Source organism: Olea europaea, chromosome 10, assembly GCF_002742605.1.
Source record: "Olea europaea var. sylvestris chromosome 10, O_europaea_v1, whole genome shotgun sequence".
NCBI lineage: Eukaryota > Viridiplantae > Streptophyta > Magnoliopsida > Lamiales > Oleaceae > Olea > Olea europaea.
In genome coordinates, this window is record NC_036246.1 from 8,149,046 (window position 1) to 8,166,608 (window position 17,563).

Here is a 17,563-nt window from a genome sequence, read left to right on the forward strand (position 1 = left end):
TCCTACTCGCAAGTTCAAATAACTCCTACTATTGCATGTCAGTTTATTATGCTCATGTTGAAAAGGTTGTGCTTATTGAAGTTGAAGTTGTTATTTATCGTTGTATTCTAAGTCTCTATTTGGTAGCAATTTTTCAACCAAAAAAAATCAAATTTTGACAGATATTTTACCATTTCAACTGTCATTTTTGATTTCTCCACTCACAAGTAGGACTTACTTTTTCTTTTAAGGTCAAAAAATCAATTCTCAAAATCACTACTGAACCGACCTTAAATCTATTTTCGTCCCTGGCACAGTTGAGACTTGAACCAGAGACCTCGCCCATGAAGTAAATTATTGCATTTACGGTCCAACCAATTGAAAGAGAGTCAATAGATTTCTCTCTGGAAGCAATTCATCCTTCCTGAATGTTTTGGTAAAAAAATTAAATTGAATAATGTTACGAGCTAAAGTACCCGACAATATGGATCAAGCACAAACCAATTCCACTATTAGATCAAGTTGAATGCTCTTTTACAAGAACCATCTATTAAAAAAACCTATCAAAAATCCTAAATAGCGATCATTATTCACCAGTACTGTTTAAAAAGTTAAATCAAAGAAAAATGAATTAAAAGTAATTTTTTAAAATTTGTTTACGACAAGGAGAAATTGAAAGACCGAAAGGGCAATACCGGATCGCCGATGATGAGTTCGGACTCGTTCCAACGGTCTAACCGTAAATCCCTCGTATCCAATCACGTGTTCTTCATTCTCACAAACTGCACATTTCTCTCTCACATTTAGAAAATTTCACTCTCAACACTGCACATTTCTCTCTCTACAGTTAAAAATTTCCCTCCCTTTGATGCTAACACGGCCCCTCCATCTCCGTCAAAACTCCATTCCGTCGTATCATTTATACTTCATCACAAATTCCTCAATAGATACTCTTTCCAGTATCCAACTCCAATTTCTTTACTGATATATACATGAACTGGTAGGCTTATATGTATATGCGATGCTGGATTCATTTGTAGGAGAAGGCTAGCTAGCTCTTCTTCTGCTCCTTCAATTTCCAGATTCGATCTTCTCGTGTAAGCTTCATACGCTTTTATGAATCGAAACTCGTATGTGAATGCGATGTATATGGAAAGGAATCGGCACTAAGAGGCGTATTAATATTATTTCTTATGATTTTTCAATTAATTCAGATTGAAAGCAGAATTTTGGATTGTTTGAGTATTTATAATAGAACTGTTTCTCCATATTTTGACTAACTCTGCGAGTATTTGTAGGAACAAATCTGATTGCTCCAAAATTAATATTGAAAACTTTTTCGTTCTGCATTTCTGTGAGTTTATTTTGTGACTTAAATATTCGAGTTTATGTGTGCGCGCTCACACAAACACAAGCGTGTCTGTGCCTATTCTATGTGTTTAAGTTTGTATTTGAAAAATGCGTAACTGTGCGTTTCTGACGAATAATGATGATGTTGCGTGGTGATTATTAGAAGTGGAGCATGATACATACTTGTTTAGTTGCAGCTTAGCAGAGCTCGCGAACGAAAGTAGAAGATGTCGCAGTTGCCAGTGGGAAATGAGCCGTCCGGCCAGCCATCCTCCCTGACGCGACGGCCCTCACGCAGTGCGGCCACCACCACCTTCTCCATGGAGGTCTTCGACAGCGAGGTTGTTCCCTCCTCCCTCCAATCCATAGCCCCCATCCTCCGAGTCGCCAAGGAGATCCAGAATGAACGTCCTCGCATCGCCTACCTCTGTACGTCCACAATTTCAATTATATCCACTCTAATTATTATTATTATTATTATTATCAGGCCATAAATACGTACGCACTATACAATTTTTAGATTATTGCACTGCTCCACCGTCGTCAAATTTTATCCTGTAGAAACAATTCCTTAAACCTAGTTCAGGAAAGCTTTTCTGTTGCACGTGGAGATATCTCACTGAATAATCACATATCAGTCATTTTTATTCTGATTCTAGACCCTAATCTCCTCAACTAACCATCACCACAGAAAATTATTCTAGACCCTCAACATTACGATTTCGTGTTCTGCCGTTACATTGTTCTTTGAAGACGTACGTAACCTTGGAGAATTGTTTTTAGTGCATTATACAAAATCAATCTCCACATTCTGCAAATCTTTATAATACAGAAGTAATTAATTGGAAAGAGTTCAATATTTTTTTTTTATTTCAACATTTTCTTGGTAATGAAATCATTAAATTATAGGTCGATTCTATGCATTAGAGAAGGCGTGCAGATTGGACCCGAGATCTAGTGGACGTGGTGTCCGACAGTTCAAGACTGGTCTCCTTCAAAGATTAGAACGGGTAGAAATTTGACTTTTTTGGTTGATTTTGTATTGATATTCTTTGACAGTTACATCATTTATGTTGGTGTGACATTTCAGTGCAGCACAAAATTTTGATAAAAAAAGTAAAATTATAGTCAATAGTTAATTTTAGAGTGATTATACTATAACCATAACTTTTAGGGAGATGCTTGCTGGTGTACAGCAAGTCTTACAGTGCCCTTACAAGAGGGGACCTCACTATTAGTGTTGTACATTTATCATTTTCCTAATTTTTATTTGATACACCATATTTTAATTATATTTAAACTCTTTGATCTTTGCTCGTTGTAGTAATTATTTTCTTTACATTTTTTTGTCAAATTTTGATCTTACACCATCAGTTAATTAATACGTCTCATTTTTTATGATAATTTATATCAAAATATTTTTTTTATACTTTGAAAGAGGGAAAAATATTTTTTTATAATTTTTATTTATTTATTTATTTTTGAAAATATGATAAGAAAATATGTTATTTACACTATTTCAACGAACCTTTGACATAAAAATATTATCAAATAAAAATTGTGTTAACTAATGAAAATTTTGAAAACCTTAAGTGTAAATAAAAAATGGTGTAAGAAATAAAAATTGTGGTGAGATTATATCTATCCTTAATTTTAAGTACACATTTTCCTTGGTAGTATGTTTACATTCATATACATCATGAATACTTGAAAATTATAAGCTCTGTTTGATACAATTTCTTTAATATTTATTTTTCTTCAAACTCAATTTTAATCACATATTTTCTTATTATAATAATTTTTTTTTACTCTTTAATAGCTTATTCATTGGAAAACTCACTTTTCACTGAATCTTTAATCAAAATATCTACATCAAACATCCACTTGTATCCTGATAAAATGAGGCATATAGGAAATCAAATGGTATGGTGAGAGTATTTTTTACCGAATTGAGTGAGAGGCCAGAGAGGGTAAACTAATTGGTTCCTGGATTAACACACATAGCTGGGCCGTCATTAGTTTCAGTCTCTTTTTGGGCGAACTTGACTCATCATATTTCTGAACTCCTCTTCTTTCTTTCCATTTTTTTTTTTTTTTAACAAAAAATGATTTGGGTTATTACACCTAAGTCCTTGTTTGTTTTCCATTATTTACTCAATAAAATGAAAAATATGATCATTATCCATTACATCAAATCAGTATATTTGAAAATCTATCTCTTGTGTTGGACTGTAACGACCATCTTTTTTATTCTCATTCTTATATTAACATGGCTCAAACGGGGTCGAAATATTGAATTACATTACTTGTACATAAAAGTTATTTAAAATAATGCGAAGGGAAAAAAATTGGATGAAAAGTTGACCGTGTTTTAAATCGACAAATGACAAAATGACATGTGATATTATGTAATTTATTATGCTCCCGTTTGGTCTACATTAATTTTCATTCCATTATATTTTATTTTTCTCTCTTCTATTTTTAACCACACAATCTTCCTAAAATAATATTACATGTAAATTGATAACTTTTCCTTCATTTTCAACCTTTTATTTTTCAAAAAAATACTATTTCACTCATTTTCAATTCTACAAAATGGGGGCCAAATGAAAGGCTATGTAAAATTTGATGTATATGCGTCAATGTCTTTTAATATTTACCCAATTATTGGAGGGTAAATATCCATTGTGGCTTGTTGAGCAATCTTTTGTACGGCAGGTTTGAAAAGTTATGGAGTCTATTAATGTGATTAAACTTAATTTTTAATTTTAAGTTAAATTAAAAGCTTAATTTTCAATCACACGGTGTCTCAATGATAGATGAAATGAACCCAAATATTGTGCTAATTGATTGAATATCTGGTTTAAACTGGACAGTGTAGAAATTTTAAGCATAGAAACATTCACTTTTTAGTTTTAATTCCACGATTTCCATGCTATGCCTTCTGAAGTTTATTCATTGTCAGTGAAAAACTTTTATTCAGGATGACGCATCAAGTCTTACTTCACGGGTTAAGAAGACTGATGCCCGGGAAATTGAGAGCTTCTACAAACAATACTACGAGAACTATGTTTTGGCACTTAACAAGGGGGAGAAAGCTGATAGGTACCGAGAGAATATTAATTTTATATTTATGTATCTTTTTGAACTTGTCAATATCTCGTTTCTGTTTTTCTGTTAACAGAGCTCAGCTTGGCAAAGCTTACCAGACAGCTGGTGTGCTGTTTGAAGTGCTTTGTGCAGTTAATAAGACTGAAAAAGTCGAGGAAGTATCTCCCGAGGTTAGTTTTTTATTGAATAAATGAATTGTGTCATATCTAATCAACTGAGTACCAGCAATTATTTTTACCCCCACCTTGCATGACTCCAAACTTCATTTTCCACAAAGTGCTAAAGAACATTAAAGTTCTATGGAACAGATTATGGCCGCAGCAAATGATGTCCAGGCAAAGAAGGAAATCTATGCTCCCTATAACATTCTCCCTCTGGATTCTGCTGGGGCATCACAGGCCATCATGCAGCTAGATGAGGTGAACGATTTGTACCATCTGAGCACCATCATACATATGAACACTTGCATGTTTAAAAATGTGTTTGAGTATCAGATATATTAAATCGCTGCACTCTATCAATGCCAGGTGAAAGCTGCTGTGGCCGCTTTATGGAACACTCGAGGCTTAAATTGGCCTGCCTCATTTGAGCAGCAGAGGCAGAAAGCAGGGGAGTTGGACCTCCTTGATTGGCTGAGGGCTATGTTTGGGTTTCAGGCTTGTCTTCTTTAATAAATATTGCCATAATGATTTAATGTTTTGTAACGAAAAAAATGTTGTCACAAGGCGATTTTGATGTCTACAGAAGGATAATGTCAGGAACCAGAGGGAGCATTTGATTTTATTGCTTGCAAATATTCACACAAGGCTAATCCCCAAGCCTGAACCACTAAGAAAAGTATTAACTTTCTTACCTGTCAATTTCTCTAAATGCATTTAAATCTCCTAGAGCTCTTAAATTCTAGTGTCCTGCACCTTTGATCATATGGAAAATAAAATCTGTATCTGCATTTCAAATGTCTCTTGGGTTCAGTTGGACCTCTAAGTCAAACCGAAATCCTTGTATTACATTTTGCTGGTTTCCTTGTAACTGACTTTCTTGCAAGCTGTAATTTCTCCTTCTTGATGATATTAGGTTAATTTTCCATGTCTACTCTTTCAAAGCCAGAGCTTTATTTTCTTTAATACTAGATTTGTATGTTTATGTGCATAAGTTTTTTAAACTTGGGCAAAGAAATTTGCTTGATAACTCAATATTTATTTTCAGCTTGATGATAGAGCTGTTGATGCCTTTATGAACAAGCTTTTCAAGAACTACAAAACATGGTGTAAATATTTGGGAAGAAAACACAGCTTAAGGTAAGATGATTGTGGTTATGCGACAGACTTGGGCTACACAATCTATTCAATGAGTAATATGATCTCTCGATGAAGAGTGAATATCTCTTACTGCTTGTAGGCTCCCTCAAGCGCAGCAGGAAGTGCAACAGAGAAAGTTACTATACATGAGCCTTTATCTTCTTATCTGGGGGGAAGCAGCTAACATACGCTTCATGCCAGAGTGCCTGTGCTATATTTTTCACAATGTGCGCTGTTTCATTCATCGTAATCTATTTGTTAATATAAGTCGATTGACCACCGGTATACTTTTCACATGACGGATTGCCCAGTCTATGGGCAATAAAATGCGTACTCTACTCATGTATATATTCTTTAACGTACTTCTCTCCGATTTTGTGAATACATTTACAGATGGCATTTGAACTCCATGGTCTTTTAGCTGGAAATGTCAGCATTGTTACTGGAGAAAATATCAAACCTTCTTATGGTGGGGATGATGAATCTTTCTTGCGGAAAGTTGTAACACCCATTTATCGGGTGATTGAAACGGTACTTTATTGTGAAGCTGAATCGAATAGTTGTAGAACCTAAAAGACTCTGTGCTTGGAGTTCACAAAAAGATTTTTATCATGTAACAGGAAGCCAAGAAAAGCAAAAATGGAAGATCCTCACACTCAACCTGGTGCAATTACGATGATCTAAACGAGTATTTCTGGTAAGAAGTTAAGTTAATAAATAAAGTTCATTATAGTAATAAAGATGGAGGGTGCCATGGTGGTTTGCTCGCCTTATTTTTTCTGGGAGTATGATTTGGTCCATTCTTTTTAGGTCTTCAGATTGCTTCTCTTTGGGTTGGCCCATTCGTGACGATGGTGAGTTTTTCAAATCAACACGAGCTGTAGCACAGGTAAGATCTGTATCCTGTGCAGATGTATCTCTTTATGTGAATCAAAATCATTGCTTGTTTTCTTAATTGGACTGCTTTTCCAGGGGAAACAAGCTTCTCAGAAAAAGCCTGGATATATGGGGAAATCATTTTTTGTGGAAACCAGGAGCTTTTGGCATATTTTCCGAAGTTTTGATCGGCTTTGGACATTTCTCGTACTTGTGCTACAGGTATATATTATTCGAGTATATGAAGCCTTTGTTTGAGCTCCATTTTTCCCAAAATTCATTTTCAACCACACACTCATTTTTCTAAAATTCATTTTCAACCACACATTCTCCCATAAAAACAATTTTACACATAAATCCAAAATTTTTCTCTATTCTTTAACTACACATTCTCCAAAAAATCGCAAGTCCAAAATACACTTTCCAAAAAAAAGGGCCCCAAACAGGGGCAAAAAATGATCAATAAAGAGTTTCTTTGCTCCTTTAGGTACTTATTCTAAAGTTTAGATTAATCGATTGCAGGTCATGATTATCATTGCTTGGAGTAATGTCTCTATATTCGATATCTTCCAAAAGGATGTCTTATATAAACTTTCCAGTATATTCATCACAGCAGCCTTTCTCCGCTTCCTTCAGAGTATGCAATTCTTATTTTTATACTCAAGACTATGATATCTTTCATTAAGAAGTTACTGTTTGGTGTTGAAACTATTTGTGTGTAGCTTTAGCTTCTGAAACTAGACCAGCATTTCATTTCTTTTTACTCATTTGATTTTAGCTTTAGATTTTGACTTGTCACCTTATTTATCAGGAATTCGTTTTTGAATTTGCCAGGTATTTTGGACCTCTTACTAAACTTCCCAGGTTATCTTCGATGGAAATTCACTGATGTTTTGAGGAACATTCTCAAGATAATTGTCAGCCTTGCATGGTTTATCATCCTTCCAGTATGCTATCTACACCAAGACAATTCATTTTCATTTTTCAATGTCGAAGATGTGCTCTCGTTCCTTGACAAAGTTAAGGGTGTACCTCCTTTATATATCTTGGCTGTGGTAGTATACCTGCTGCCAAATTTATTGGCGTCAGTTCTCTTTGTATTCCCAATGCTCAGACGTTGGATTGAGAACTCGGATTGGTTAATTGTAAGGTTTCTCCTATGGTGGTCGCAGGTACATCTTTGCTCACCTTTTCTTTTCTATTCCTAAGCTAGTATTGTCTCATGCTTTTGATAAGGTTAAGCTAATCAATATTAATACAAGTGTTCATCAGAATAGCTCCATCCTTTCACTAGCTAGTATTAGTCTGAAATATGAGATCTGACTTTGATGTTCGATTACCATCTATTAATGAATTAACATCCAATTTTAAATGTGTTCGAAAACATGTGCCCTTTTTTTTCAAATTTTGGTAGCGATTAAGTTCTCTCTTGTGGTGAGAAACAAATTCCATTTGCTATATATGTATATGCACATAGAGGTTATATTGGGAGAGTACATGCTTCTAGGTCTTTTAGCTTCTTCAGAATGTTAGCTTTGTTTTCTCTGCTTTATTTGTCTTCTCCTTTTGGATTTGTTTCAATTTCCTTCTAATTTATAATTTTTAAAATGACAATCATAACAGTAATCGTAACCTTTTTTTTGCTCTGATCTTGTTAAGGAAGGAAATCAATTAGAAATAATATGTATTAGGCAAGAATGTTATTTGGTATATTTAGTTTCCATATATGTATGTGATTGATTCTCTATATAAATAAAAGGGAGAGGAGACGAAGAGTAGATTTTTCCTCTCTCAATTTATGCAAACTAATCTACATGGTATCAGAGCGATTCTTTTAGGGTTTGGTATTACTTACCACTTCTTCTTCCGAACAAACCGTCGTGGTTGTCGAAACAGTAGGCGGTTGGAGTAGCGGTCGTGTATTGGATGCAGATTCTTGGCGTCAACACTCTGTTCATAGAAGTATTTTGGGTTGCAGTTCGCCGTTGTGGGTTGTAGCAGTTTTCGTGGGTTGCAGCAGTTTTCGACTCCATTCAAGTTGGGTTTTGAACTTGCCGTTGCCTGCCGTTGTGGGTTGCAGCAGTTTTCCGATTCGGGCAGTTTTCCCGGCGTCGTTTGTGCCGATTACAGTGAGTCTCTCAGTTGCCGGCTTGCTCTTCGGTGGTGTCGTCGGCTCGTCGTTTCAGTGAGTCTGTACTTTGTTAATTAAAACCTGATTGATTTGGGTTGAATAATTGGGCAGTGTTTAAGAACATCCTATTGGGCTCCAGTAATTTTGTTGGTTTACTTTGTGATTTTATTTCTTTGGACTCTTCTTTTGTGCCTCATTTAATATTATTTGGTTGGTCACCTGATTGTGGGCATATTTGTGATTCTGTGGTCGACTGTTATTGTTAATTGGTCTTATTCTCTATGATTCAAAATTACGTCATCCAAGATGGAAATGTTCAATTTGATTGGACCATTGGCACCAAAAAAATTGAATGAAAGAAATTATACTTATTGGGTTAGGTGTGTCGAAGTTTTCTTGCGAGATAAAGGTTTATATAACCACTTGATTTTAGACAAGTCGTCTGCCAAATCATCAGAAGGTGACTCTGTAAAGACCTATTCTAATCTCAACGATCGGTGGGATCAAGAAGATAACGCAATTATTGGACTTATGATCAGTAGTATTGAGCCTCATATTGAGTCTTCATCTCTCTACATGTCTATTGCTAAGCAAATTTGGGAGCATCTTAAATATATACACTCTGGAACTAGGAATATTACTTGAATTTATGATACTTACAAACGATATTTTGGGCTTGAGAAAGGCTCCTCCAGCCTTGTTGAGTATTATAATAAACTATTGGCTGTGTGTAAGGAAAGAAATATGCATCAACCTATCTCTCTTGACTTGAAGACTATGGAAAAACAGCGAGAAGACATTGATGTTGTTAAATTCCTTCTTGGTCTTCTACCGGAGTTTGAGGCTGTCAGGGCACAGATATTGGGTGGAAAAGAACTTCCAAGTCTCCCAGAGACATTTTGTCGTATTCAGCGCTCTACTCTCTCCGATAATACATCTAGTGGAGTTCATTCAGCCTTTGTTGCCAGGGGTGGACGCAGCGGTCGAAGTGGACGTGGTGTTAGTTCTAGAGGTGGACGAGATATTAGAAGCAGTAGCCGTTTGGGAAATCGTGAACCTCGAAAATGTACTCACTGTGGTTGAACAGGCCACTCCGTTGATTATTGTTAGGACATACATGGCAAACCATCTGGTTCTACCAATCAGGTCTCGTCTAATGAGGACCATCACCCAATATCTGGACCGGTAACTAACTGTAGTTCAACACAAGGATCTGATCTCTTAATTGTACCACGGGATGAGTATGCTGAGTTTCTAGCTCATAAATAGGCTAATTCCACTTCTATAGCCACACTCGCTCAGTCAGGTACTGCATTTTCTCACTGTCTATTGTCATCCTCTCACAATCCGTGGATTATCGATTCTGGTGCAACAGAACACGACTGGTTTGTCTACTTCTCTCCTTGATTATCATCTTGTTACTCATTCCACATGTGTCACCCTGGCTAACGGTTCCCAAACTAGTGTTGCAGGTTTAGGCAATACTTGTCCCAGTCCTAACATTAATCTGTCAACTGTCCTTCATGTTCCTGGATTTCTCTCTAATTTATTGTCTATTAGTAAAATTACCAAATCTCTTTAGTGCTCTGTAACATTTTATCCCTCTTTGTGTGTTTTTCAGGATCTCAAGACGAAGAGGATGAATGGTATGGGGCATGAAGTTGGTGGCTTGTACTACCTGGATATTTCACCGGTCTTTCCTCCTCGAGCTCTTCAGTCTTCTGTTTCACCCATGCAGTGGCATTACCGTCTTGGTCACCCTTCTCTATCTACTTTAAAACGTCAAGTTGTGAGTCTTCGCAATGTGTCTTCCCTTGAATGTGATGCTTGTCAGCTTAGCAAACATCACCGTGTGTCTTTTCCGTTACGAACTAGTAGTCATGTTTTTAGTTTATTTGAGTTAGTTCATTCTGATGTATGGGGATCAATCAATATTTCTTCTAATAAATTTCAATATTTTGTCACTTTCGTAGATGATTATTCTCATATGACTTGGTTGTTCCTAATGAAAAATCGTTCTGAGTTACTTTCTATATTTCAAGTCTTTCGTTCATCGATTAAAACTCAATTTAACAAGAAAATCTGTATTTTGCGTTCTGATAAAGCTAAAGAATATATGTCTGCATCTTTTACTTCCTATTTAACTTCTAAAGGCATTACGCATCAGACATCTTGTGCGTATACTCCACAACAAAATGGAGTTGCCGAACGATTACTCGTGCTCTTCTTTGTCATATGCATGTCCCTAAACGTTTTTGGAGCGATACCGTCCTTTCTGCATGCTATCTCATTAATCGCATGCCATCCTTCGTTTTGAATGGTGCATCTCCCTTCTCTCTTTTATTTTCCGCATCTCCACCATACTCCTTACCTCTCAAGGTTTTTGGGTGTGTTTGTTATGTTCATTCCTTTGGTCCTGGTCGTGACAAACTTGACTCTCGCTCTATGAGATGTGTTTTCCTTGGTTATTCTCAAACACAGAAAGAGTATCGTTGTTACAATTCTTCTCTGCAACGCTATTTTGTAAGTGCAGACGTCACCTTCGATGAGTTTACACCTTATTTCCTTGATCAGAGTACGTCTTCCGAATCTACTCGGGATCCCGTTAGCTTACCAGTTCCATATCTACCAATTGGCATTTCTCCAGAACCAGTCTCGTCTTCATCTACTATACCAGGGTCCTCATCTTCTCATAAGGAACCACCTCCTACTTTACAGGTTTATACCAGATGATCTAAGACACCCCCACTTGTGGCCCCATCCAGTGCTTTGCTGTCTTCAGATCCTACTTCTGTCGTCTGTCTCTCTGCAAAGGTAAACGTACTTGCGTAACTAAATATCCTATTAGCCACTATGTCACTCTTGATTCGTTGTCACCTTCATTTTCTTGTTTCACAACCCAACTTTCTGGTGTTTTTGTACCTAAAACAGTGACAGAAGCTTTATCTGATCCTGAGTGGCGAAAGGCTATGGAATTGGAAATGGCAGTCTTGCACGAGAATCAGACTTGGGACCTTGTTCCCTCACCACCTGGTATTCGTCCCGTTGGTAACAGATGGGTTTACGTTCTGAAATTCAATCCTGATGGGACTGTTGATCGGATGAAAGCTCGATTGGTTGCTAAGGGCTACACACAAACCTATGGTGTTGATTATGATGAAACGTTCTCTCCGGTTGCTAAGATCTCATCTATTCAAGTTTTAATTTCTATTGCAGCTAACTTTGATTGGCCATTGTCCCAATTGGATATTAAAAATGCATTCCTTCATGGTGATTTGCACGAAGAGGTCTATATGGAGCAACCACCTAGGTTTGTTGCTCAGGAGAGTACCAGGACTATGTTTTTAAGTTGAAAAAGGCTTTATATAGGTTAAAGCAATCACCGAGGGCATGGTTTGGAAAGTTTTCCGAGGTTCTAAAATTTGGTCTTCAAAGGTGTCAGAGAGATCATTCAGTATTTCATCTACAAACTGGTGCAGGTCGTGTTATCCTTATAGTTTATGTAGATAATATTGTAATAACTGGTGATGATGCAAATGGGATTGCTCGATTGAAACAGTTTCTACAAAAACATTTCGAGACCAAAGATCTAGGCAAGCTTCGATATTTTTTGGGTATCGAAGTTGCCAGGTCTCGGCAGGCATCAACTTATGTCAGAGAAAATATGTACTTGACCTGTTAGATGAGACAGGTTTTCTTGGAGCTCGTCCAGTTGATACCCCTATGGATCCTAATGTGAAGCTTTTGAAGGATGAAGGAGAATCATTTGCGGAACCAGGAAAATATCATCGTTTGGTTGGAAAGTTGAATTATCTTACGATCACACGATCGGATATTTCTTATGCAGTCAGCATTGTTAGTCATTTCTTGGATACTCCTCGAGTTTCTCATTGGGAAGATGTGATACGTATTATTTGGTATTTGAAAAAAGCTCCAAGTATTGGATTATTGAATAAACCAAATGGAAATATTAGAATAGAAGGATTTACAGATGCAAATTGGGCAGGTTCTCCGTCAGACAGACGATCTACTATTGGATTCTGTACTTTTCTCGGTGGTAATCTTGTCTCTTGGAAAAGTAAGAAACAGACTGTGGTTGCAAGATCAAGTGCAGAAGCGGAATATAGGGCGATGGCTCATACCGCTAGTGAATTGAAATCGTTGCAGCACTTTCTTCAAGAAATCAATCTTTCACCCTCTACTCTTATACCGATGTTCTGTGATAATCAAGCTGCTTTACATATTGCATCCAATTCAGTTTTCCATAAAAGGATCAAGCATATTGAAGTCGACTGTCACTTTATTCGGGACAAGATAGTATGTGGTGACATATGTACACCATTTGTGAAGACCGGAGACCAACTTGCTGATATGTTTACAAAATCATTGAACAGTAATCGGTTAAGATTTTTGTGTTTCAAGCTGGGTTTATATGATATATATACTCCAGCTTGAGGGGGAGTGTTAAGGAAGGAAATCAATTAGAAATAACATGTATTAGGCAAGAATGTTATTTGGTATATTTAGATTTCATATATGTATGTGATTGATTCTCTATATAAATAAAAGGGAGAGGAGACGAAGAGGAGATTTTTCCTCTCTCAGTTTATGCAAACTAATCTACAGATCTCTTAATTAAATAATGCACCACGAAATGATTCACTATTTAATTTATTGACTGTTCACATTAGCAAACCAGTTGTAGATTGCTGTTTGCATTGATGTCAGAATCACAGCTTTGACTAATCACCAAGCCAAGCATTAGAGTTATTTAGAAATTTTAGATTTTCTATTTAAAGCTTCGTTGAATTAATTAAATTGTATTTTTTTTTAATTTTTATTTTTTTTCAGTCAGTTGTTTTTATTTGAATGTGGAATTTGACGTGTTTTCCGAATTATCCTTCTAATAAATTTGGAAAAAGAGCTGAAATGTAGAGGAATGGGATTGTTCTGTCAAAGCATATTTGTAGTTGCATATAGGCAAGAAACTTCAAGATATTTATGAAATTAAGATTTAGTTTCTTACCTAATTTTATAAAATATCCAAGTTTTGATGTGTTTATTCAGATAAAATTAGGGGATTACAGTTTTCATTTTTACATTCCTTCTTGTGTGTTAGAAAGCTGATCTGCTGTGAACTTGGCTTGACTTCTTTTGCAGCCAAGAATCTATGTTGGAAGGGGAATGCATGAAAGTCAATTCACACTGATCAAGTATGTTTTACATAAATTGTCCAACCCTTAATTCTGCTTATGTGTTCTACACTACCTACAATTTTTATTGATTGATATCAGGTATACTCTCTTTTGGGTGCTGCTTATGGGTTCTAAATTCACGTTTAGTTATTTTATGATGGTAATTTCATGTCTTTAAGTTAATTCATAAAATATTCAACACTAGGGGTGCTTTGTTTCTAATTTCAGTTTCTGGTTTTATCCAGATAAAACCTCTGGTAAAGCCCACGAAAGATATAATGAATATTCATCGTGTTGAATATGCTTGGCATGAATTTTTCCCTGATGGCAAGTATCTAGTTCTATCGATTTCTTTCCATATTTCTCAATAAAAATTTCATATTAACAAAGGTTTACATCAATGCAGCTAAGCACAACTATGGTGCTGTTCTCGCACTTTGGGCCCCAGTTATTTTGGTGTGTCTTTTTTATTAATTATTTAATCTTATTTTTAGCTTCATCTGATATTCTCTTTTCTTTTTTGTTTTTATTCCAATTTTAGCTGTTTGTTCTCTGTAATATTGTGTCCTGTGGCTCTATGAGTTTCCTGCAGGTTTATTTTATGGACCCTCAGATTTGGTATGCTATATACTCCACCCTGTATGGAGGTTTTATTGGGGCCTTTGGTCGTCTTGGTGAGGTATCAGCCTTTTGTAAACTCTTTCTTGTTCTGTTTTTAGGTTCTGAGTCAAATTTCTTGCATTGTCTCCAAAAGCCATCATACTTACTTTCGAAATAAAAAATCACATCTGCTTTATTTTTCCAACCTGCAAAGAGGTCCTGGGCTATTGGAGTAAACATCTGGAAATGTAATCTCTCTCTAAATGCATCAAATATTATTGAGATAGGAAAATAGAAGTCTATGATAATTACTGACAAAAGCAATTGTTGATTATATTCCTAGCTGACACAACTTTATTTCCAGGATAGTAGTTGGAGATGTCATAGAATTATTGTTCTGTAAAAAATTATAGGTTAATAGCATCTATATCAAGCACTGTTCTCTATTTTCCCCCTTTTCTAATAGACGGAGACATAAAACACATAATTTAGTATTGGGATCATCTTGTTGTAGTGGTGGCCGTCATATCTAATCACTGAAGCTCATGCCTTTTACATCTGATAATACTTGTTCATTTGTAGTTGACCTCTTTATTATTCCCTTGCCTCTTCACAGATACGAACTCTTAGTATGCTAAGGTCGCGCTTTCATTCTTTGCCTGGTGCATTCAACACTTATCTGGTACCTTCCGACAAAAATCGAAAAAGAGGGTTTTCTCTCGCAAAGCGCTTTCACGAGGTGTCTGTTTAATCCTTCTGCAACAGATATGATTTGGCACCCCTAAGTAATGGGTAGTGTAATCCAATTCTGAACTTATATTTTTTCATCATCTATAGGTTACAGCAAGTAAGAGAACTGAAGCTGCAAAATTTTCTCAGTTATGGAATGAAGTAATATGTAGCTTCCGTGAAGAAGATCTTATAAGTGACAGGAAAAGCCCCTACATCTGACTGTATTTCTTTTCCAATCCTTATTTTCTATTTTGCAATACAGTAGGAACTAAAATTGGTACTATTCACCTCCAGGGAGATGGATTTGCTTCTAGTTCCGTATTCATCAGATCTTAGCCTAAAATTAATTCAGTGGCCCCCCTTCTTACTTGCTAGCAAGGTAATACAGACTTGCTGAGCCAGACTCGACTGTTTTTTGTATTAATGTTGACTGTTGGCTTTTGCAGATTCCAATTGCATTGGATATTGCAGTTCAATTTCGAACAAAGGATGCTGACCTTTGGAAGCGTATATGTGCTGATGAGTACATGAAATGTGCTGTTATCGAATGCTATGAATCATTCAAACTTGTTCTAAATGCCTTGATTGTTTGGGAAACTGAAAAAAGGTTGTTCAGTTTATTTCTGTATTAGCTCATCGAATTAAGTTTGATTAGACTTGTGAACTTATGTGTGCTATTTCCAGTATGTTCTTGGACTGTGTGAGGCTCCTAGAATCAGTTTTCAGCCTTACAGTAACTCTACTTCGAGTATTTCCACTTATGTGTTTATGAAGGTCATATATTCGTTTGTATTCTTGAGTTGCCATTGTTATGTTGAATAAAGCTTCCAGTTTCTGCTTTTGTTTAATATTCTAGTCATTTCCACTCCCCCTTTCCTGTGTGGATCAGAATCTCTCTTAAGACTTGCAAGCTAGCAGAATAAGATTATCTAAATAGTGGACTCTCCACGACATTTGTCTAGAACACGCTGTTTGTATGGTATTTTTAATGCAACCCTTCTCTTCCGTGATTAAAAATTTCAGTTCAATTTTTAGATACTGAAAAATTCACAAATTTGTTGACTATTAAATCATACATTCTTTTCATTAGTTTTCCCCATTAAATTATCATAGAGAATGAGCTGTATAGAAAAGTTCAAAGATTATTGCTATCACAAGTGAAGTTCTGATATCAGCTTCCATGGAACAGGATAATTGGAATCATCTTTAAAGAAGTTGAAAGCAACATACAAAAGAACACGTTCCTTGCAAATTTCAGAATGAAGCCTTTACCTAATCTTTATAAAAAGTTTGTAGAGCTTGTGGAGATATTGGTAAGTTGTTTGTGCTTAATATACACAAGCTATAAATTTCACTTTTATGTTAATGAATTTTCTTTGCATGTTGCAGAAAGACGGTGATCCATCCAAGAAAGATAGAGTGGTTTTGTTGTTGCAAGATATGTTAGAAGTAGTTACCCGTGACATGATGGTGAATGAGATCCGGTTTGTAGATTGTTCATCTTGTAGAAGTGTCGTTTTTGTTATTCTTCAAAACATACGAAACAATATCTGTATTGTTTTCTCAGAGAGTCTTATGAGATTCAATTGCATTCATTTTAATGCAGTGAACTGGCCGAACTTAGTCATAGTAGCAAGGATAGTGGAAGGCAACTTTTTGCCAATACTCCAAATACAGCACAATGGGAAGAGCAGGTACATACAATGAGCCTACATACATAGCACATATAAGCATATAATTTGTTCTGTTCATATCTATATAAAGATATATAGGAACATATGGTGACTAAATGAAGCACTAATGTGCATGGTCTTATCATAGATACGGCGTCTTTTTCTGCTCTTGACCGTAAAAGAATCTGCAATTGATGTGCCAACAAACCTTGAAGCACGTCGGAGGATAGCATTTTTCACAAATTCACTCTTTATGGATATGCCACGTGCACCTAAAGTTCGCAAAATGCTTTCATTCAGGTGCAGTTCCAAGTCATTTCAATGTATGCGATGCAGAAAGTATATGTGTGCTGTCTATATTTACTATATTCTTGTCTGGGGAGGTGATGAGTTTTGCTGTAGGTGATTCATGTTTATGGACATGCTATGAGCTTGTTGAATAATCCTTCATCTATTCTACCCCAATTTATTTATTTATTTATTTATTTTACTTCCAACAACGCATTTAGTTAGTCACTGGAGTGGAGAACATAAGGTTTGATGAGCTAGCATTAAAAAAATTGGCAGTCACTTGAGAATATTGACATATGCATGGTTAGTTTTTATGAGATCGGGTGC

The 17,563-nt window shown here is 36.0% G+C and overlaps 1 protein-coding gene across 1 annotated transcript in view; it reads left to right on the forward strand.

Annotated features, from left to right (window-relative positions):
- The first annotated feature begins 1,526 nt into the window (after positions 1-1,526).
- LOC111401122 (callose synthase 5-like) overlaps positions 1,527-17,563 on the forward strand; it is a 34,167-nt gene continuing 18,130 nt past the window's right edge. Inside the window, exons 1-28 of the mRNA XM_023028701.1 lie at positions 1,527-1,758; positions 2,239-2,339; positions 4,313-4,434; positions 4,514-4,610; positions 4,749-4,859; positions 4,968-5,096; positions 5,185-5,277; positions 5,647-5,738; positions 5,839-5,965; positions 6,132-6,269; positions 6,359-6,435; positions 6,549-6,627; positions 6,711-6,836; positions 7,137-7,251; positions 7,449-7,786; positions 13,906-13,958; positions 14,040-14,100; positions 14,186-14,267; positions 14,347-14,396; positions 14,533-14,619; positions 15,157-15,279; positions 15,378-15,472; positions 15,567-15,651; positions 15,719-15,879; positions 16,462-16,585; positions 16,662-16,756; positions 16,879-16,966; positions 17,094-17,245. Coding sequence (XP_022884469.1) covers positions 1,557-1,758; positions 2,239-2,339; positions 4,313-4,434; positions 4,514-4,610; positions 4,749-4,859; positions 4,968-5,096; positions 5,185-5,277; positions 5,647-5,738; positions 5,839-5,965; positions 6,132-6,269; positions 6,359-6,435; positions 6,549-6,627; positions 6,711-6,836; positions 7,137-7,251; positions 7,449-7,786; positions 13,906-13,958; positions 14,040-14,100; positions 14,186-14,267; positions 14,347-14,396; positions 14,533-14,619; positions 15,157-15,279; positions 15,378-15,472; positions 15,567-15,651; positions 15,719-15,879; positions 16,462-16,585; positions 16,662-16,756; positions 16,879-16,966; positions 17,094-17,245 — 3,203 coding nt within the window. The 5' untranslated portion in view covers positions 1,527-1,556. The remainder of the gene's footprint in view (positions 1,759-2,238; positions 2,340-4,312; positions 4,435-4,513; positions 4,611-4,748; positions 4,860-4,967; positions 5,097-5,184; positions 5,278-5,646; positions 5,739-5,838; positions 5,966-6,131; positions 6,270-6,358; positions 6,436-6,548; positions 6,628-6,710; positions 6,837-7,136; positions 7,252-7,448; positions 7,787-13,905; positions 13,959-14,039; positions 14,101-14,185; positions 14,268-14,346; positions 14,397-14,532; positions 14,620-15,156; positions 15,280-15,377; positions 15,473-15,566; positions 15,652-15,718; positions 15,880-16,461; positions 16,586-16,661; positions 16,757-16,878; positions 16,967-17,093; positions 17,246-17,563) is intronic.